Genomic DNA, 22,034 nt, shown 5'->3' on the forward strand with positions numbered 1-22,034 from the left:
AACAATGTGCAAGGTGCTGAAATGCTCTTAGGACAAAACGCATAACCTCATTCGGTTATGACATGGGACGTATTGGAAATTAATTAAGGTTTCCACAGACATAAAGGTGATGCCGAGCGCGAAACGCTGCAAGTATATGGAAGGTTAGTCCTTATTAAACGAGGTTAACGTGATTAGGTTATAGTACTTAAAACCTGCAGGCGCTCCTTATCTTCCGTGGGCTATATAGGGACATTGACGTACGAACATGCTGCTCTTCTTGTGGTTTCTGTTCTGTTAATAAATTCTGTTTATACGATCAGGTGCACAATACAAACACGTATATATCTTATTCTGTCCAATTTCACCCGTTCACGTTGTGGGCCGCAGTTCGCCGGTGTTATTTGCCCATGGTTTAGCCTGGTTTTCAGATAGCACCCTAATAGCAAACAACGAAGAAAGCCACCGAAAGCGCCATCTTATTTCTTTAGAACAAACTGCTCCGCGAAGAGGGTCAATAGAGCGCAAGAGGTACAGCACGAACAGGCGAGTGGACGACAAGCAGTCTATATACCTGTTCGTTGTGCTCTTTATGCGCTGTTAAGTGAAGTATTCACAACAAATCCGAGTATATCTACCCTTATAGAGACGAAAGCTTTGCTAGCGGCCAAACTAAAAATCTAACCCTAAACGAGGGGCAATGTTATTTAATGACTGCCCAGTGACGTCAAGACCAGAGGTCGGTTCAAGCTAGGACGCCACTTTCCTAGTAGGGCTCGACTTTCCTTCATCGCACGTCATGTGCAAGCACAGTGGCTGTATCAGCGCCCGATTAAAGTTGTCCACACATAGGTTCTTATAATAGCAACAACAGGTACAAAATTACTTGGATTCGCGTGCAGAATCACTTGGATTGGACTGGGCAGGCATATCGTGCAAATTTCGTGCCATATGGGAGGATACCTGCGGCCTGGGCTTGGCGCACGCGTCCTCGACCGCCCGTGCCAGGTCTACGGCACCCTCTCCTCCCAGCTCCCAGTGTCGGCACACGACGGCGCCCTGGGCTCCGGCGGTCAGGCTCATCTCGCGCACGAGCTCGAGCTCGGCCGCGGTGTCCGTTGAGAAGGCGTTGATGGCCACCACGGCGGGCAGTCCTAGCTTGGCCGCGTTCTCGATGTGGCGCGCGAGGTTGCAGAAGCCGCTGCGCACCAGGGACACGTCCTCGCTGCTGTACTGCGCCGGCAGCGGGGCGCCCAGCGCGATCTGCACCGTCCACGGCAAACAGGAACAACAACAACAAAAAACACGTGACGCAGTGTTCCCAGCACGGAGGAATCAAAGCTGCATTGAGAAAGGAAAAAAAAATTTGGAGTGAGAGTGAGGTTGGGCAGATATATGGGCTCGCCAGGCCAACGTCCCTGTTGCCGCGCCTCTTTCTTCGTGGCCTAGCTATCTGCGCGTTGACTCTCGGTTAGTAGGCGCTCCATGGTTGCCGGACTTTTCAAGACATTGTTTAGCAGGATGCGTTGTTGGGCAAGTTGGTTCATTGTAATAGGAAACATTGGTTGCGCTTTCTAGACAATCACATGTAAGAAGACAGGACAGGCGCAAATCCTGCGCCTGTCCTGTCTTCTTACATGTGATTGTCTAGAAAGCGCAACCAATGTTTCCTAATACAAGACATTGTTTGGTTCGCGGATAGCTCTCAGTGGCGCCCTCGTCACAATCGACCCTCCCCACCTGCTTTACTCTCTCACGTACTTTGCATGCGCTCTCTATCCAACCGGATGTGTAGTCATCTCTGCCAGCACAAGAGTACCTGGTAGCACTCGTAATGCTACCAGGTAAAAATTGAAAAACTTTGCCAGCGAGGCCTTAGAATGAGGGCGTCCACCGACCCATCACTGATTTTAAATAGTGTTTATTTCTAATAATAAAGGGGCGCCCTCTCGTGAATGACGTCGCAGCAGGGATTACCTTTACACTGGTTTGTTCTGCTGCTATGCCGACAATTACCGCTTGAACATGACATTGTGAGGGTATATTTTCCACGTGCATTTACATTTTTTAGGCTTCAAGATTGTCACGTGACGCCCCGTCCTAGTTCTTTTTTTCTTCCTCCATGCCCACTGGGACAGGACGAAGAGCCGTCCGGACGCTCGGGCAGCAGACTGGCCTCCATAATAGTAAGCCAACCTTAGACATATCGCGATGTCAGTACTTTTGCGATAGACAAAAGTGCAATTAAATGGACGCTAAAAACAAGCATTGAATTAGACTGATAGCTGCCATACTAGCTTTTGTCACTTATACCATACCGAATATATCTTATTTTTACCGTGGGCAGAGGCATTTGGCAAGCCAAGAAATCGCGAAATGGAAAAGGCGAGTGGCAACGCCGCTTTAAAAAAATAAAATATATATATTACAAAGTTACCAAATAATAACTGGAATATCGCTATAACGAAGTTGGGCCCTACACGAGATATACCTTCGTTGTGTTCTATATTAGTTTGAAACATATCTTCGTTACACGCTGATGTCGGTGAGAAACATTTCACATATACTTCATTATATTCGATATTTCGTTATATCCACGTTCGTTATATGGAGGTTTCGCTCTTCCAGTCTGATCTAACAGAGCAAGCGTATGTTCACCGGAGGTCCTCCGCCGTGCACTTTCAAGGCTCGCACGGTGGCCACAATGACGACGGCGCTGGGCGAGAGGCCGGACGCACGGCACTTGATGTCCACGAACTTCTCCATGCCATTGTCGGCGCCGAAGCCGCCCTCGGTTACTGCGCGATTGAAATGGGTGCAGTCAGCACTCCTAGCTCAAAGAGTTGGCGCGACATTGACGGAACAACAGAAAAAACGCACATTGAGAAATTTCATAATCATCATCATCATCATCATTCATAACGCCACCAGCAGCCAATGTCCACTGTATAGAGAATGCAGATTTTCTAATCTTATAACAACCTAAAATTGAACATGTTCGCATAAAGACAGGCGTGCAAAACACGGACACAAAAAGAACTACACAAACACGCAGTGAAAGGTCGCGAAATGGCAGAGGAGAGAGAAGACACAACACTTATGTGCGCATGCGCAATTAGAGGCAGCCCCAACCCAACAATCATGGATACGTGTGGGCACTTATGAAATATGAATGTTTAGCCTAGACAACTATTACTGTGTCCATGCAACACGCAAACACGCAGCCACGCAAACACGCAGCCATGCAACATGCAAACGTGTCTATCGCGCTGCGGGTGGTAAAAGCGCTGCAAAATGTCGCGGCCAGCGTTGTTGCTGTAGGGTGCCTGGATGCCGCGAGGTGGTGCTGACATCGAGGCACGCTATGTTGCTGCAATTAACGTCTCCGGCAACTTGCTAAGCAGCTATTGCGTGAAGGTTACTATGCTTGCACACAAGCTTAAACTTTGTAATCTCGTTCGCTTTCCCTTGTGAACAATCGCGATTCGCACGGATCTCAGAATGTCATTTTGCTTTGACTATATGGTTGGTCACTGATTCTTTTTTTTAAACAAACGCATCAAATGTCTAAATCCGCAGGGGTAGGGGATCCGTGAGCATGCATGTATAGCTCGTATAGCAGTACCGACGTATCCGTTGGGACCAACAAGCTTCAAAGCCATCCGGTCCGCGATGACGGACGAGTTTCCGTGGGCAATGTTGGCGAAGGGGCCGCAGTGGATGAACACCGGCGTGCCCTCTAGAGTCTGCAAGAGCGTCGGACACGCGGCTTCCTTCAGGAGAACCAGCATGGCCCCCGCTGCACCCTGCACGACACGTGGAGCGAACGCCGCACTTCATACGCACGTGATGGACAAGTGTATTAATATAGTTTTCAGCGGTCTTGAGGATACGGTATATAGAAATGGTGAGCGAATTTCGTGAGGTGGGCATCGGATTACTGGAGGGAGAATATTCGCATAATCGGGGCGCAGGTGGCAGACCAGAAATCTGTCCTGTAGCGGTAGCATGCCAGCGCGTTGCGGTGCATGCGCGGCCGCCAAAAATCCCTTTTTGCACAGTTCAACGATTGCAGCCTGCAGTCTACAGTACGGTTGGTGCGGGACGTGTAGCACTGCATAGGCAGTTAAAATATATAAAAGCTGAAGTGCGCGACAGTGCGCTGTGTTATCGCCACGTTACAAGATTATTACAAGTTGGCAACAAAGATGACTCGGATGGCTATCCTTCTGCGGCGCAAAACACTCTTTCTGCAGAACGTACACCTTATGCCTGATGTATTTGTTAATGAGCGCTGCGTCGCCACCATATTAGGGCATTATGAAAACGCAGTGTTCGTTAAAAGGGGGAATAGATAGGAACGGAAAATGAGACCAAGCCAAGCAATACTGTGGACGAACCAGGTCGTCCGCTGTGACGGGGTTCCCTTGGCGATCACTGGCCACAACGATGGATCGCAGCCTGTCCTGGAGATCTTCCATGTCCCTGGCCAGTGCTAGGACGGCCATCACTTCGCTGGCTGGTGTGATGTCAAACTGGGTCTAAAAAACGTGCGTGCAGACAAACAGACAGAAAAACTTTATTGATAACATATATCCTTTCGTTGACATCTCACTCAATTCCACATGGCGCGTTAAATGACTAAAGTAACGTTTCTCAAACTGGGTTTCGCTTATGCGATAGTTCAGACAGGTCCACACGACAAGCCTTCAGTACGCGACACTTTGAAGATGTGACATGGTCGAACATGGTCTATAGCAGTTGAGAAAGAGAGAGAGAGAGAGATGTCTGGCATGTTTTAAGATAGTGTGAACTTGTGTTATGTATAGCTGACTCATATTAAATCAAGAACAACAAACAAAACTCGCATCTGCCTTCACTTTCAATTGGTATCATCTTCCCTAACGGTTTTCGGCATTATCGTAAGTTTACCTCAGCTGTAAATATAACATTAGTAAGTTTCTTGTGTCTCTGGCTTGACGTGTGTGATGGTATGTATGCTTGATAAAAAAACGTTCTCAGGGGCTGTCCGCAAATGACCTGTGAGCTAGCTAAGCGGCTCAAAAGGTCAAGAGTGAGCGGCTGAAAGGCGAAAACCACTGACCTAAGGCAATTAATTATATTGAAGTGCGCATGAAATACATGATCCCGCAATGAACCGACTTGCCTGTCGTGCAACCTTGCTTTCCGCAGGTCCCTGGCCGATCGTTATGCGACGAAGGAAGCGGTCGTTGGTGTCCATTACTGCAGCGAATGAGAGATTTACTGGTGAGCGCACTTAACCCTTTGCTGCACAATTTTTTGTTTCCTCAAAATATTTTTTCACGGAGTTGTAGGGAAGAATAACAGTAGCTGTACTGCCATGGAAACTAACTTTAGCGAATTTCTGTTGTTTGAATTTGCAGAAAAAGCGTATGTTGCGCATTTGCAACAACGTGCAAGTAAGAAGTTGAAGGTGAAAGACAGACTTAGTGCGATTCATACTCGGATGTTTATTTGCACGCGACAATCATTGGTGCACCTATGGTTTAGTGTGGAACAAAAAGAAGCAATTGTACTTGCTTGTGCACCACAGGTGGTTCCCACACTTCGTGCAGTACGTGGTGCAGATTCCCGTGCAGCCAGGAAGCAATGCAGTGTTTTCGCGTTATTGTCAAGATTTAGAACATAGAAGCTCAGACGTAAGGCTGTGCCCGTGGCGACGCGGCACGGCAGCGTGCAGATGCACCGCATCCTTTTGAAAAAAAAATCGACCAGAAAACATTTCGCACACATATTGAATCGAAACGAATTTACACTCGTGGTTGTCGTCACTCCTGGAAAGGTCGCTGCGTTCACTATCAGGAGGAATTGCAGAGCCACAACAGCGTTTGGAAGCCATTTCACTTTTCCGAAGAAAATAAACCATGTACACGTTATTGCATTTGCGCAACATAGCAACGTTCCGTCGCCAGGAACAAAATATTCTGCGATAAGAATGTTTTTTTTTAATTTACTGAGTCAGGAGGATGTGGAGCTTAGCGTACGAATTTTTTGGGGGCTGTGGCTTATGGAGATATACATTTACAAGTGGCAAAACTTATCCATATCATTGCTCGCGGGCGCGCGCAGCCTCCACCACGTTTGTTTTGGTAGAAGATGCGAAGGATGAAGCACAGATGGCAGCACAAAGGGGCGCGTTTTTCAGACGAATGTTGCGGAAATGCAACAACGTCTACAGGCAGCTTTAAACGGACTTTGCTTCTGGGTTTAACGCCGTTCATTGGAATGTTGCGTAAATGCAACAAGGTGCCGTAAAGGGTTAACGGTAGCGATACGCTGACGGCTTTCTAAAACGCGTCTCTTTTTCCATGAGGTGCAACGGATTTTCGAGATCCTTAACCCAACGCCATCTTCAAAAATATTTCGCGAATGCAAACCTTGATTATGCAAACATTGAGGAACAACACCGACATCTGGGTACTGGTGCACAGAAATAAACTGTAAAAATAATGACTGTGCAATCTGCCGAAGACTGTATACATGCATCACGTTTGTATAGTATTTCCATGCGCGATCATTTAAGGATGCATTCCGATGCCTAGGTGGTATTTAACAGTCATAGAATACTAAACAGTAACTTATAAAGAGAGCATAAACTTGACAGGCCACAACGCAAAGGCAGGAGACGAGTGGCAACACCTACAAAATTCCCATATCACCTTTTCGTAACGTCACAGGTTCTGGCAACGTCTGGATGAGTCAACTGATTGTTATCTCTACTTTTTGTCATTCCTGTTATAGTCCAATAATAAGGTTCCGGTATGCATAAATAACGACAAATAAAAAATAAATTAAATAGAGGCTGATTCCACTTGTCGAAAATATGTGAGAATGTGCTGAAATTCGTGTGGTCAAATTGTCTTTTGGCTCAAAATGCGAGAAAGTAAGTTTGCGCACCAATAAATACGCGATAATTTCCGAGCACAAAGGGTAATGTGCGTGCATATAGCCTGTTTCAATCTTCTGTTTGTCGGCGAAATTGCAAACGACAGTTAAAGAACCGCCTACAGTGATTGAACGGTGACTCTATATACCTCCGATGCTGCGACGTTTACCCTGACTTCATACAACATCTGCCGACCATGCAGCACCAGCGACGCACACTGCTTTCACTGCACGGTGCCGCATAGTGCCCATGCTGCCCCGGGCGTGCGAACTGTCGTCAGCTTTACCTCGCGCTGCAGTACCAACAGCTATCGCGCGACACACGGAAACCACGATTCCTCGCCTATAAAGTTCCCTAATCGTGCCTTTTTAAGAAGGCCTGCAAAAGGGTGCCTCCGAGTGCTGTTCAGGACATCGTCGAATTCTGCCACGTTGTCAAATTCAGTGAAATGGCTGCATTTTGAGCCATCTGAGCCGCAGCAGCCCACTCAGCCAATCAGAACCGACAATATGGCGAATTCCACAATATGGCGGCATCCCAGAACATAGCGGCCCCGGAAGGCAGCACATAACGTGCGCGCGCGCACCCCTGTTCCAGGTGATGCTGTCGACGTCCACGTCGAGACGGGCGAAGCGCCTGGCTTGCTCGGCGCTCAGCTGCTCGGGCTGGGCGTCGGCGGGCAGGCCCAGCCTGGCCAGCCGCCGGCGCTGCGAGTCCGAGAAGCACTTGTCCCCCTTGCGGGGCGTCACGAGGCGCGCGAACAGCGCCGCGTCCTGCTGCGTCGACTCGTGCAGCACGCGGGCGTCCAGCTGCGCCGCCAGCAGGTTGTTGGCCGCGGTCACGGCGTGCATGTCGCCCGTCAGGTGCAGGTTCAGGTCGTCCATCGGGATGACCTGCACGCGCCCGCGTTCGCGTATACGTCGTCGCCTCAACGATGTGCCCACTCGCTCCTAATTGAGCGTCTGCAAAACATTGCGCGGAAACCAGTGTAAGCGAATAGCCGGACGCTTTTAAAAAGCTATTCGCTAACGTAAAGGAATGATGAGCATGAAGGCGTATATTTCTTGCAGAGAGGATATTTGTGAAATCGGAATGGTAACGCGATGCAATGCGCCACTGTCGTATTCATGCAAACGCGGCTCGTTATCGCTTGTGTGCTAAGCAAAAACGAGGCATCTGCCATACTAGTAAACGAATAATAATATTGATACACCTTGGCCAATTGCTCCCAAAAGGTGGAGAGCGTTCATTAGTGTTGTGACAGTTGGATTTATTATCCTTTACGAGAGGACAAACACCGCGAAGGTATCGGGCTTAACACGATTTTCAGAAATTTTGTTTGGGCTGCCAAAATCGGGAGTCATCGGACCTTATCTCGAGATCGAACAACCCTAATTATAATGTGCCTGATCAACTATAGATGCCTCATAGCTAGCAGCGAGAAATGTCACACACGGTTTGGTTAACGACACAGAGTTAATGTAGGCAACTCTATATGGTTAGCGATCCGTCCGTCCCTATACGTCACGTTAAACAACTACCACTGCGATCCCCGTGTCTTTATGGCAACATACGCATGCACACTGTAGTTGTATATACGTTGCCATCGTTGGGCCAGTACAGTTCTGCATATTTTGTGTGCGTGTGTGCAAGACAAACACACACAAAAAAAAAGAAAGCAATATCTCGGATTTAGGTCGAGTATAAAAAATATTATAGAAAACCGACCGTTGCAACGCTGGAAACTGCTCGCCCGCGCCCATACCTGCGCGTAGCCTCCACCGGCGGCGCCACCCTTGATGCCGAAGGTGGGCCCCTGCGAGGGCTGCCTCAGGCAGGCGATCGCATTGCGGCCCCGGTGGGCTCCCAGCGCCTGGCACAGTCCGACCGAGGTGGTGCTCTTGCCTTCGCCCAACGGGGTCGGGTTCACGCCCGTCACCAGCACGTAGTGACCGTCCGCGCCTTGCCTGCGTGCACGCGAACGGGTGTGTAGTGCGGGTCACGCAAAACTTACCCGCGGGGAGGGCCTCCACATGGCCGCGTGACGAAGTCAGCTCATTGAGATGACAGTTCCGGCCCGAGCTGGACATAGTACAGCATTATCTTTTTTCAAACGAAAATATAACGTGAAATGCATAAGTCACCAGACTATAGACAGAACTCATACTGACTCACATATAATGCCCTTTCACCCTCGCCGCACGCGTGTGTGTTACCTGGCTGTGTCCTGCGCTTTCGAGCTGTCATAATTTTCCTTTCTAAAAGTTATTGAGATGACTTCTGGGTGTTACTTGCGTAAGTCGTCAGAACAAGCAGAACTAATGCAGACTCTTTAGCTTTGGACTTTCTCAGGCTCACCAGTCAAGTCGATCTTGCTTCGATTCAATTAAGCTCCCGAAAAAAATTAGATCTCGCTGAGCTCACTCTGATTACGCTCATCAAAAAAACAGGCTTTGGTAGCTCATATAAACGCACGTACTCATTTTCATGCGGCCGCACTTGCATTCAGGAAATACCGACTCAACCGGGATCACTCATATTGACAAAATCAACGACTCATTCAATCTCTCAAAATCAGGGGCCTCTACGGGGACTGTAACCCTTGCGGCCCGGAAAAAGAACCCCTTTAATATTACGAATCGTCGCTCATGACATTGAAGCGAGAGCGAATGCGTTTTTTTAACTGGTTTTCTCAGTATTCGACTTCAGTGACTGCACGCTCTGCGAGTGTCTGAATATTTGGGCTAGGAATTGGCGGCGAAAAGTCGTACCCGTCGTAGGAGCAAAACAGTTTTAAGGCACATCGGTTCAACACTGCTTCACAAGGTGTCGCCACCAGCGCCGCAAGCCGCAGCTGCGTCGCGGCGCGACGTTAATACGAGAACTGCGACACACGCGAGTCAATGTATAGAAATTCGAATTGTGTTTTAATTGAAGAAAATATGTAATCGAACCGCTTTTATATATGGAAGAACGTTAATTGATTTTATTGTTTTACTATTTGTATACTGTTTAATTTATCGACAACTTGAAGCAACCCGATCTTACTCGCTTGGGACAGCCGCCTGGTTAGGTTAGACATGTTATAAGTGGCTGCCCATTTGTGGTGGCTGTTTCAGGCGTTGATTCCCTGACTCGTAAGAATTTTCACCGGCTGTAAAACTTATCGTGCAGCATGTATTGATTTCGCATTGTCACGTTTTGCTGTTTATTTCTTTATTTATCTGAAGAAAGACCGAAAACTTATATATCGGCACTTAGAGGTGGGCAAGAGCAGAAGCAGGCCAATGATGTTAGCCAGCGAACAGCCAGCTGCGTCGGAGCCCAGAAGTTGGAACGCACAGCCGGTGGACGCCGTCGATAGCGGAGTAGATACACCGAATATAGCGAAGACTATAGAAGTACAAAGCTCTAATAAAGTGAAGCGTCGGGTATAGCGAAGGAACTGCACCAGATATAGCGAAGCATTTGCAACGTCCTTGCTAGATTTCTGACAACGGACTACGGCCCCCATAGTGCGAAAACTTCCCTATTACAGTTTCCCTGTCTTTGTTATAGAAGTCGTTCTGATTTGCACACATCTCCGAAAAGGCTTTTCTTTTCTTCGAATTTTCTTTCTTTAGGAAGGCTCTTCCGCCTAGCTAGTTTTCGAACAGCCACAGTAAATGGACAATGTGGTACACAGCGTTGTATACTTGTTCAGCAGCGGGAGCAGCAGCTTGGCCTTGTGTCGACCGTGCGGTTCCCACTCGTGCGGCTCGAGCCCCATCTCGCGGGCGAGCTCATCGACGAGCTTGGGCTTCTGGGCGAACGCGATGTCCAGGTCAGACGGCACGGGCGTCTGGCGAGACAGCGGCAGGTACCGCATCGACCACGTCGCACCGCCTCCTCTTCCTCCTGCAGTGGTGGCAGCCTGCGCATAGAATCGAGCACGCCCGCGTGCTGCCTTGCAAGGAACCCTGAAGAGAAACAACAACCTATAGACCGTTCTCGGCGTGTTCTGGGTCATTGGCACCACCCGAAATATGCCACACTGTAGCAGTACGGGTCGTGGTGCAATTTCTGCACGACACAGGATTGGACTCGACACTGACTCAAGTATGCTGATGTATTAACGATCAGCATTTATGGCGCCTTTACTCTTCTCGTCGTTATCTTTCATCGCTCTAGTTCCCCTTTCCCCCCTTTCCCAGCGAAGAGTCGCATGTTAGAGTGGTATATATATATATATATATATATATATATATATATATATATATACACACACAAGCTCAAGTTGACCTCCCTGCCATTCTACAAATAAATTACGTCCTTCCAAGCTGCTAACTTAAACATCGGGACCTGGTCCGGCGACAGAAAGATCGACGGCGACGGCAGCGGAGCGATAGCTCACGCGGCCGGGCCTCTTGCCCTTATCATCGCTATACTTAAAACGATACGGGGCGCGCATTCACGGTGCACGCAAGTTATCGATGCTCAATCTTGCATTACCAATGCAGCTTGCAAAACGACCGTACCATCTATCCAGCCACGTATTCAGCTTCAACGTACGCATTCAGCGCACGCTCATTCTGAAGATATCCCTCCCGCCCACCCCCTTCATTCGGTGCTGACGAGGTGTTCTGCATATTTGCGCCGCTTTGTTTTACAGCTGCCTGTGCTGCGCACGTGATGTGCTATGAGCGCCAAACGCGAAGGTAGGGAAAATTGAACTGTAATTTTCGTTATTGCTTCAAGTCTATACGTGTCGGCGGTTTCTACTAGTTCGAAATATCCGATTTTGTACGCTGTAAAGTAAAAATAACGAGCTCTCCCCAACATAAAAATGTGAAGGTGCACTTCGGTGTGTTCGAATACGGTCGCATTAACCGAAAAGACGAATTAACAGATTCGGGTGAATGACAGTCCTATGTATCTGCTGCTGCAAATGATACTCGCCAGAAGAAAAACAAATGTTAGTGCTTTAAATATTGACCTTCCCTTATAGCGAAGTTCGTATCATCAGATTATGCGGCAATTTCGCTTATTACGTCTGCTAGCACCATTGCCCAAGTCATGCCAACATGGATGTCCATTAACAGCCTACACCAATACTGACGTCCCCGCCGCCGCATCTTCTTGAAGTAACGTTATGCAGCTTTCCATTCTCCCGATCCTCCATTTTTTTCATCACCTCGCTGTCTACTGTCGCTACCATCAGCTACATCACTGCTAATGGGCGCTGACAGGATAGCTATTGCTTGCAAAGTGAGAGGTTTTGAGTGAATAGAATAGAAAATGTGACCCAGTCCCGTCCGCTATGAAGCGGTCGCGAGTGGCCTACTTCAGACTAGAGTTACTATACATGGACCCCACACATGATTCCCTGTTGGAGCCATATAGAGTAGTACTCCACCTCAGACTGCGTCTTCGACTACTGGCGGCATCTGTTCGATATCGGCAGTAAGAGTACCCCGAGCACGTATGCACGGCCGCTTCTGGTATCATCGAGCGAGAGTACAGAGAGCCGCGCCAATCGCGAACAGCGAAGATCTTACGGAGCCCTATCGGTAATGATGCACGCGTGCATGCAGCAGGTACTAGCCTCGTTTCTCTACTGAATCTAACAAGTACAAGCACCTGAGCGCGCCCTTTTCCAAGCGGTGGGGCTACCGCGTGCCTCCAAGATCGGGTGGCGCGATGGGAGCCTGCACGAGCCTTTGCCGAACAGAGCAGCTACCGCCAGGGATCGCATGCGCAGGTCGGAACCTAACCCCTTAAACTTCGTAAAGTAGCGACACGCTTTGAAGAATGCCGCCTCCTCCTCGCGCGCTCTGACCGAGGCCAACGCCGCGTCGCTATTGGCCTAATAGCATCACGTGGGCCCTCGCGCCTTGCTTCAGCGCCATTTTTGCTCGAGAAGCGTCTAAGGAGTGGCGAGGAGCGCATGTTGGCTCCGTTGCTACGCTCGAGCAGTGTAGGTGGCGCCACGGTCGAGAAGGGAGCGTGAAAGAGAACCGAAACGAGGAGGAGTGAAGGCGGAGGAGAAGAGTGTCACTACTTTATGAAGTTTAAGGGGCTTTACCGGAGCCCCTTGACAACTTCAAGGGACCTTACCGGAGCCCAAAAGCCCCTCACCGAATCCAGCTGTGCCACCGTTCCCGAATATGTGCGCGTCGCTCGATAATCATTCTCGCCTACCCTCACCAATAACCGCAAGTTTAGTCGCCAGCTGATTGTTTATATATCAAAGGCGGTAGGCGATTGACTAGGCGCATGTTCCGGTATTGAGAAAAAAATGCAGCAACTTACTTTGGAGGATAAAACAGCTGGCCGCAGTCCAAAGAGTCGCAAAATAAGCATATCAACAGCGCCTGGTGGTAAAATACTTTTTTACCCGTATGTGTTCATTCGACGCGTCTCGCAATACTGCGCCGTTCAGACGATCTGGCACAACGATTTTCGCATTTAGATTATGGTTAGAAACACACGTCAAACTGATGGGCAGGTTCAAATCGGCGCTTCAATGTGTAAATATAGCAAAAAAACGTGATACTGCCTATTTACAGCTCGTAAACGAGAGAAGGTGTTGCTTCCGGCGAGGCGCTGATGATCGCAAGGCATTCAGATAGGCGGAAGCTTTTTGGCAGCCATAGAGCACCGACTCGAGTGTTTCGCCTCTGGCTAAGGGAGATAAGCTCCGCAACCCTTGATACGACGCCTGATAACTTGTTCCGTCTGCATGTACGGAGCCCAAGAGCCCAGACAAGCTGGCATTCACCGAGCGATCGTTTCAAGGGCTATCATATGTTCAAGAAAGAGGTCATTGACACACCATAGGCACTTCGATTTAGCTGCACTATGGAATGTACTTAAGCTGAACACCACTGAACACATTAAAAATAAAGGTTTTAGGGGTCAAAATTATGATCTGATTATGAGGAAAGCCGTATAAGTGAAGGACCACCAAGGGTTCGTTAACGTTCACACGATGCAATGCACGGCACGTGAATGTTTTTTTGCATTCCGCCCGGTCGGAATGCAGCTGCTACGGTAGGAATCGAACCGGCTTAGCGGCGCAACGCCATGGAACCTGAGTTACAGCGGCGGGCCTCTTGAACATTCATCTAGTACACTGCACTCCCAGTGCTTGGACGAATAAATGGATGGACGTGACCGGACGAATGGATATTACGTGTCGAAATTACTAGCGTGAACGATCCGGCACTGGCGGCCACACCAGAAACGCTGAACACATGTCCGTAAAAGTACAGTTTACGAAAGAACGGACACATCGACGGCAGCAGCAGCACTGATAGAGCCATCTTGTGATACATCCTGAAACCACATCACTGAGAAGCTAACAAAGACACAATGCGTTGGCGGGCTAGTTGGTGCGGATCCATAAATAATTTGTTAAACGCAATACAACGGACACAGGAAATTAAGGCGACAGGACAGGACCTGTCGCCTTTCTTGTGTCCGTTGTATTGCGCTAAACGAAGTATTTATGGAAACAAAGACACCAAGGAAAACATAGTCTTCGTTGTCTTTGTTGGCTTCTCAATGATATGATTCATAAAAATCGGGCCCCTCGGTTAACCCCCTTTCTTCTCATCCTGACACCACAACACATTAGAAACGTTCTTGCGTTGCATCAGTGTTCTTCTCGCCAGAAGGGGAAAATATAAAAATAAATTAATAAGCTATGCGATATTGTAATGGTCGTTCCTGCAAACGCCTTATTTGCACCAACAGGTAAGTAGAACATGGTCGTTGTTGTTATAATTGTTTTAGATGACGTCACCGCTCCAACATGGCGCCACGTACCAGTGCGGCCGAGCGCGCATGGCGCATGTCTGTTCCGCGACTGCGAACGGCTGAGTTTCGAAGGCGCGGCTAGGCTTGACATAGTGAAAAGGTAGAACAGAGCGGCAGAGCGGAACGTTCGCGTTGCGTCAAGCATGCGCGCTCCCCGCTGCCGGCGCTCTTCATTACGCCACCGTCGTGACGGCGACTACTCGCGGTCATCTAGCGGGTTTCGTTCATGCAGAAGCATGCTAAGACTATGCTTCCCTCGGAAATCTGTCTGTCCGTCCGTCTGTAACGCATGACACGATGTGCCCCATAGGTATACATGTGATCACACACACACACACACACACACACACACACACACACACACACACACACACACACACACACACACACACACACACACACACACACACACATTATATACATACACACACGGGTAAACACAAAACAAACGAACACAAGAAGGATACCGAGCAAGCGTCGCCATCATAGACCAGACGCGTTCGGATACGAGAGTCTGCGCCAGATGAGCCACTGGAAAGAATGCTTAGGCACTTCTGACAAGCCCCACTATAGGGAGCTTCTGCAGCAATTCTTTATCTATTCGGCCACGTGACACAACGCGCGTTTACTTAGTAAGCGAATGCTTGCCGCAATTTCTGTTGCCCGTAAAGTTACGACCCTTTACTTCGTACAAGGTTCTGGTATACCTTGCTATCGATCGCTATCAATATGGTTCGTCCTACTGCGGCTGTATACTTTTTTCCTCTCGAAAATCGAAGCCGGTGAAAACGTCCAGGCTACCGCGCTTATCTTCCTGCGAACAAGTTGAAGCTATAACATGCAGATATTGCAGCATTTCATCATCATCAGCAGCAGCAGCAGCAGCCTGGTTACGCCCACTGCAGGGCAAAGGCCTCTCCCATACTTCTCCAACAACCCCGTACTAATTGTGGCCATGTCGTCCCTGCAAACTCCTTAATCTCATCCGCCCACCTAACTTTCTGCCGCCCCTTGCTACGCTTCCCTTGCCTTGCAATCCAGTCCGTAACTCTTAATGACCATCAGTTATCTTCCCTCCTCATTACATGTCCTGCCCATGCCCCCCCCCCCATTTCTTTTTCTTGATTTCAACTAAGATGTCATTAACTCGCGTTTGTTCCCTCACACAATCTGCTCTTTTCTTATCCCTTAACGTTACACCCACCATTCTTCTTTCCATAGCTCGTTGCATCGTCCTCAATTTGAGTAGAACCCTTTTCGTAAGCCTCCAGGTTTCTGCCCCGTAGGTGAGTACTGGTAAGACACAGCTATTATACACTTTTCTCTTGAGGGATAATGGCAACCTGCTGTTCATGATCTGAGAGTGCCTGCCAAACGCACCCCAGCCCATTCTTATTCGTCTGATTATTTCCGTCTCATGATCCGGATCCGCCGTTACTACCTGCCCTAAGTAGATGTATTCTCTTACCACTTCCAGTGCCTCGCTACCTATTGTAATTTGCTGTTCTCTTCCGAGACATTTAAACATTACTTTAGTTTCCTGCAGATGAATTTTAGACCCACTCTTCTGCTTTGCCTCTACAGGTCAGTGAGCATGCATTGCAATTGGTCCCCCGAGTTACTAAGCAAGGCAATATCATCAGCGGATCGCAAGTTACTAAGGTATTCTCCATTAACCTTTATTCCCAATTCTTCCCAATCCAGGTCTCTGAATACCTCCTGTAAACACGCTGCGAATAGCATTGGAGAGATCGTATCTCCCTGCCTGACGCCTTCCTTTATTGATATTTTGTTGCTTTGCTTATGGAGGACTATGGTGGCTGTGGAGCCGCTATAGATATCTTTCAGTATTTTTACATACGGCTCGTCTACACCCTGATTCCGTAATGCCTCCATGACTGCTGGGGTTTCGACAGAATCAAGCGCTTTCTCGTAATCAGTGAAAGCTATACATAAGGGTTGGTTATATTCCACACATTTCTCTATCACCTGATTGATAGTGTGAATATGGTCTATTGTAGAGTAGCCATTACGGAATCCTGCCTGGTCCTTTGCTTGACAGAAGTCTAAGGTGTTCCTGATTCTATTTGCGATTACCTTAGTAAATAGTTTGTAGGCAATTGACAGTAAGCTGATCGGTCTATAATTTGTCAAGTCCTTGGTGTCCCCTATCTTATGGATTAGGATTATGTTAGCGTTCTTCCAAGATTCCGGTACGCTCGAGGTCATGAGGCATTGCGTATACAGTGTGGCCAGTTTCTCTAGAACAATCTGCCCACCATCCTTCAACAAATCTGCTGCTCCCTGATCCTCCCCAGCTGCCTTCCCCCTTTGCATATCTCCCAAGGCTCTCTTTACTTCTTCCGGCGTTACCTGTGGGATTTCGAATTCCTCTAGACTATTTTCTCTTCTATTATCGTCGTGGCTCCCACTGGTACTGTATAAATCTCTATAGAACTCCTCAGCCACTTGAACTATCTCATCCATCCATCCATCCATATTGCCGGCTTTGTCTCTTAACGCATACATCTGATTCTTGACAATTCCTAGTTTCTTCTTCACTGCTTTTAGGCTTCCTCCGTTCCTGGGAGCATGTTCAATTCTATCCATAATTCCTGATGTCAGCTGTCTTACGCTTGTTGATTAACTTCGAAAGTTCTGCCAGTTCTATTCTAGCTGTAGGGTTAGAGGCTTTCATACATTGGCGTTTCTTGATCAGATCTTTCGTCTCGTGCGATAGTGTACTGGTATCCTGCCTAACGGAGTTTCCACCGACTTCCATTGCACACTCCTTAATGATGCCCACAAGATTGTCGTTCATTGCTTCAACACTAAGGTCCTCTTCCTGAGTTAAAGCCGAATACCTGTTCTGTAGCTTGATCTGGAACTCCTCTATTTTACCTCTTACCGCTAACTCATTGATCGGCTTCTTATGTGCCAGTTTCTTCCGTTCCCTCCTCAGGTCTAGGTTAATTCGAGTTCTTACCATCCTATGGTCACTGCAGCGCACCTTGCTGAGCACGTCCACATCTTGTATGATACCAGGATTAGCGCAGAGTATGAAGTCTATTTCATTTCTAGTCTCGCCGTTCGGGCTCCTCCACGTCCACTTTCGGCTATCCCGCTTGCGGAAGAAGGTATTCATTATCCGCAAATTATTCTGTTCCGCAAACTCTACTAATAACTCTCCCCTGCTATTCCTGCCTATGCCATATTCCATATGCCATAGAAGAAAATAAATTAACGGCGTCGCACTTCTCGCACATTACGCTATTCCTCGCGCAAGCTCTTCGAAACGTATAGTATTTCGCCACCTAGTTGACGCCACTGATTCGAGACACAAGGAGCAAGATTTTAAGATATTGTGACTGCGACGTATTTCTGGCTCCTGAAATCGCTTTCGGCTCCTACAAGACGCAAAAGTATGGAATTCGATATCGGTTTCCATCACTGAGGGAGCCGCTGAGGTGTGACATGCATGTGGACACTATACGTTACATACTGCATGCTATCGAAATTCACGCCGGAAGCAGAAAGACCTCATTCTGCATAAAGCGCTGGATTGAAGAAAGTTATTGCATCCATACATGCAAAATACACAAGAAAATAGGAAAGTAATGTTTTACCGACGAAAATTAATCGTTGCGTTTCGATGTTACAACATATTTGTAAAAGCTTCGCAATTAAGGTGGCACTGAAATTTTTTGAATGGCCGGGGAGCTCGGCTACAGAAGCACACCAATTATTATTCCAAAAGTCGCGCAAAATCAGACAAAAATATGGCCTACCCCTCTATTTGTAAAATCTTTTTATATGTAAAATTTGCACAGTTCCATAAAATACAAGATGGCACCAAATTTAAGGTAAGGACGACGTACAGCGCGAAGGACAAGGACTGCGAGAGAGACAAACACTGCGCTGACTTCCAACAATATGAGGTGCGACATGTGGACACTATAGTGTGTTTCAGCGAACGCTTTCAAAAAATTTAAAAGTTGCCTGTCACCGATATCACAATTCTAGTTCATGAGCTGGTCTACTCGAAGCGGTGGACAATACTTGCACAAGAAATTGAGATGCAAAATCGCCTGATTAATAAAAATTCTAATTAAGTTTTTAACAAATTACATTATGGCCTATATTGCAATTTACAAATTCTAGCCGCGGAGTTCGCAAGGCGGATCCACTAAGAACGAATTTTCAAGATGACACTAGTTTCGATATACAAATTCCTGAACTTTACGGAGAAATGCACTGGCGTTCCAGTTAATTTGTTAATAAAATGTCGTTTCATGCACTGAAGCACACAAGTAACTGGAACGCCAACGCATTTCTCCGCAAAGTTCGGGAATTTTTATCTCGGAACTGGCGCCGTCCTGAGAATTCGTTCCAAATGGATCCGCCTTGCGAAGTCCACTGCTAGAATTTGTAAATTGCAATGTGGGCCATAAGATAATTAGCTGGAAAGTTAATTAGTTAATTCTTGTTAATTAGTATATTTCGCATTTCAATTTTTTGTGCTAGTGTCCGCTGCTTCGAGTAGACCGGCTCATAAACTAGAATCGAGCTACCTGCCACAGGCAACCTTTAAAAAATTTGTGTGTTCGCTGAAACACCCGTGTATGTTACATACTGCATACCGTCGAAATTCACGCCGGAAGCATTTGGAAGTCAAAGCAATATTTTTGGAAGTCAGCGCAGTGTTTGTTGTCCTTCGTGCTGTACGTAGTTTTTTTTTACCAAGAATTACCAACTAGCCCAAGCAACCACCCTCGTTCAACAAATTTAAGTTGCCGCTCTTGACCACTTTAGGCACCCTGACAATTAGCGCACTGTCACTTGTCGATATCTGTGTTGTCGTGCATTGATATAACTACGACGTTGGTGTATAATCTATGCAAAATTTTTACACTGTGCGATTTTGTTAAATGTGTGGGATAAGAGTCGATCATGTTTCCACCGGAGACATCAATGCGCAGATTTTCTCGTTTTCTTTTTTTTTTGCTAACGCCGGAAAATAACCCACATTGCTGGAGCCATATGCGTATAATATTTCCAATGTGCCGATAATTTGGGCCGCCGCCGCCGAAAAAAAGAAGCGCCTCGAATATGTAGTTCGAAAGGTGAACAAACGCAGATGTGCAAATGTGTGACGCCTTTCTTTCTTTCGTTTGTGATTTGTCCTCTTTTTCTAGCGCTAGAAAGAAGAAAATGTCATCCAGATTGCCGGAGTTGTTTTAATAAGGGCGTTCCCGATTTTCAAATGAGCCGTTGAAAGGCAAAAGCCCCTCACATATGCTGGAAAAGTAAGCGCACGTGCGTAAATGTGTGACGCCCCTGCGTTGTTGATGTATATGCACGCGGGCGTGCCTTCTGCTGCGAACGTTAATTATCCTCATTTCTGTGAGACGGAACATGCACCGAAACATACAGTTAAATCCAGTTTAACCCTAACTACACGACATAAGATAGGCCGTCCTACACAGTTTCCTATTTCGCTCTCTGGTCTCTGTCGCGTGATGCGAATGAACTGCGTTTTTGTTTTTTCCCATCGTCCAAGATGTATACGGGTCTCCAATTTTCGTCGCACCTGGCTGTAAGAGGTGCTGGTATTTCGCGCTATACATCTCGTACATGTGCCCGCGAACATCCCAGCTGCTACATGTCTGTTTTTATACGCAGAGCAGCGCAGTCACTTTCGCATAGTTTCGAAAAAGAAAATTAAATTATGCGGTTATACGCGCCAAAACCAGTTTCTGAGGCACGCCGTAGAAGGGGACTACGTGTACCCAAATCTAAGTACACCGGTGTTTTGGCATTTCGCCCTCATCGAAATGCGGGATGGAGGCCAAATGCGACCGGGATTCGATCCCGCGACCTCGTGCTTAGCAGCCCAACATAGCCACTAAGCAACCACGGCGGGTTTGCCTAGCCAGAGGAGGCACTGGCATAGCTTGCTCGCCAGGTTCTGCGATATCTCGGCGTCTGGGGACTACAGATGTCCTTCAGAGATATAAAGGGGTGTGGCGCATATTCTAAACTTTCGAATAACGACTCGAGTATTGCCCTATTCGACTCGTTCTACGAATTGGAATAGACCTCATTCGTAAATAGGCCCGACTGTTGCGCGGTCAATCACAAGAGCGGAGCGAAAGCTAATGTCGTCCCAGCGGCCATAGGACATATAAAACACCAGAATTTACGTACAGTGGGCTATACGCTTTACATATGTCGCTCAGGGAGCCAGAACTTTTCGGCTAAACTGCTAAGTCATTCGCACTCGCAAATGAGTCCTAAATATGCCAATAAACTGATTTGTTTGCTGCTGACGTTCTACTTGGCTTTTTAAAACGCTTCAAGCAAATATATTTTTTTATTTATTAATATCGCATCGGCCGAAACGTTGTTTGCCTTCAAACAATCCGGATCGAAACCGTGGCGATCATGCAAATTTATATATGCGACTAATAAAAGATAGTCACCTAGCTCTGCTATAAAGATTGTATCGAACGAATTGCTTGTTCTTGCCAATCAGTCAAAGAAGTATTCTGTCAAAGGTGCCTCGTCGCACGTCGTCTTATGCCAGACATCATACGGTACACAAAACTTTCGGAAGGGGGAGGGCATGTGCCTGCGTCCCACCCCCTGTACGTCCTGCTGCTCATGGCCTAACTACAAAGTCTATACTGCGATCAAATTTAGCGAACATGTAGGAAATGCTACGGCAAACTTGTGTGCGAAGCTGAGCGCACATATATGAAGTACAGCTTTTGGAAAAAAAGAAATATTTAATAAGTGCTCGAAAGTGGCCTGCGACCGTTTTCAGCTACGCTTCCCAATTTCCCCAGAAAGCTCTGTGGTACAAGGTTTAGATTTAATAGAAATAGGGGGCATCTTAAGTGCAATGCCGCGAAATTTTAGCGTTTTTCGCCTAATTAGGGGCGTTACAAATAATTATTGAAGCCTCGTTTTTTTTTCGATATTTCTATGCGTTATACGATGTTCCCCCCGTGTCCTCGATGATCTAAACGAAGCGCCTTGCTTTAAGTATGGTGAAAGTAAGGGCAAGGCAATGCGTGATGCATGTGTAGGCAACGTTCAAAGTGAGTGGTTTAATTGCAGCCTTTGCAGTAAATTACGTATGCGAACGCTCCGGAGTTGTATGTTTTACGAACAACGCAGAATTTATCCCGCTGTCCTGGGGAAAACTATGAACACAAACGAGATAAAATTTAGCGAGAAATAGGCGGGAGATGCCCGGGCGGGACACTGGGTTAACGTTCTGGCAAAGTAAGACGTGCGTGGATGAGTTACAGCCTTTGTAAAA

General features: G+C 47.4%; 1 protein-coding gene across 1 annotated transcript in view; it reads right to left on the reverse strand.

The window, feature by feature from the left end:
• The window catches only part of pug (pug C-1-tetrahydrofolate synthase, cytoplasmic), a 41,564-nt gene that overhangs the window by 1,124 nt on the left and 18,406 nt on the right, over positions 1-22,034 (reverse strand). Inside the window, exons 9-16 of the mRNA XM_075674248.1 lie at positions 10,603-10,782; positions 8,673-8,874; positions 7,494-7,800; positions 5,147-5,223; positions 4,380-4,520; positions 3,605-3,785; positions 2,638-2,777; positions 943-1,242 (exon numbers count right to left, since the gene is read on the reverse strand). Of these exons, the coding sequence (XP_075530363.1) occupies positions 943-1,242; positions 2,638-2,777; positions 3,605-3,785; positions 4,380-4,520; positions 5,147-5,223; positions 7,494-7,800; positions 8,673-8,874; positions 10,603-10,782 (1,528 nt within the window). The remainder of the gene's footprint in view (positions 1-942; positions 1,243-2,637; positions 2,778-3,604; positions 3,786-4,379; positions 4,521-5,146; positions 5,224-7,493; positions 7,801-8,672; positions 8,875-10,602; positions 10,783-22,034) is intronic.

Source organism: Dermacentor variabilis, chromosome 11, assembly GCF_050947875.1.
Source record: "Dermacentor variabilis isolate Ectoservices chromosome 11, ASM5094787v1, whole genome shotgun sequence".
Classification (NCBI taxonomy): domain Eukaryota; kingdom Metazoa; phylum Arthropoda; class Arachnida; order Ixodida; family Ixodidae; genus Dermacentor; species Dermacentor variabilis.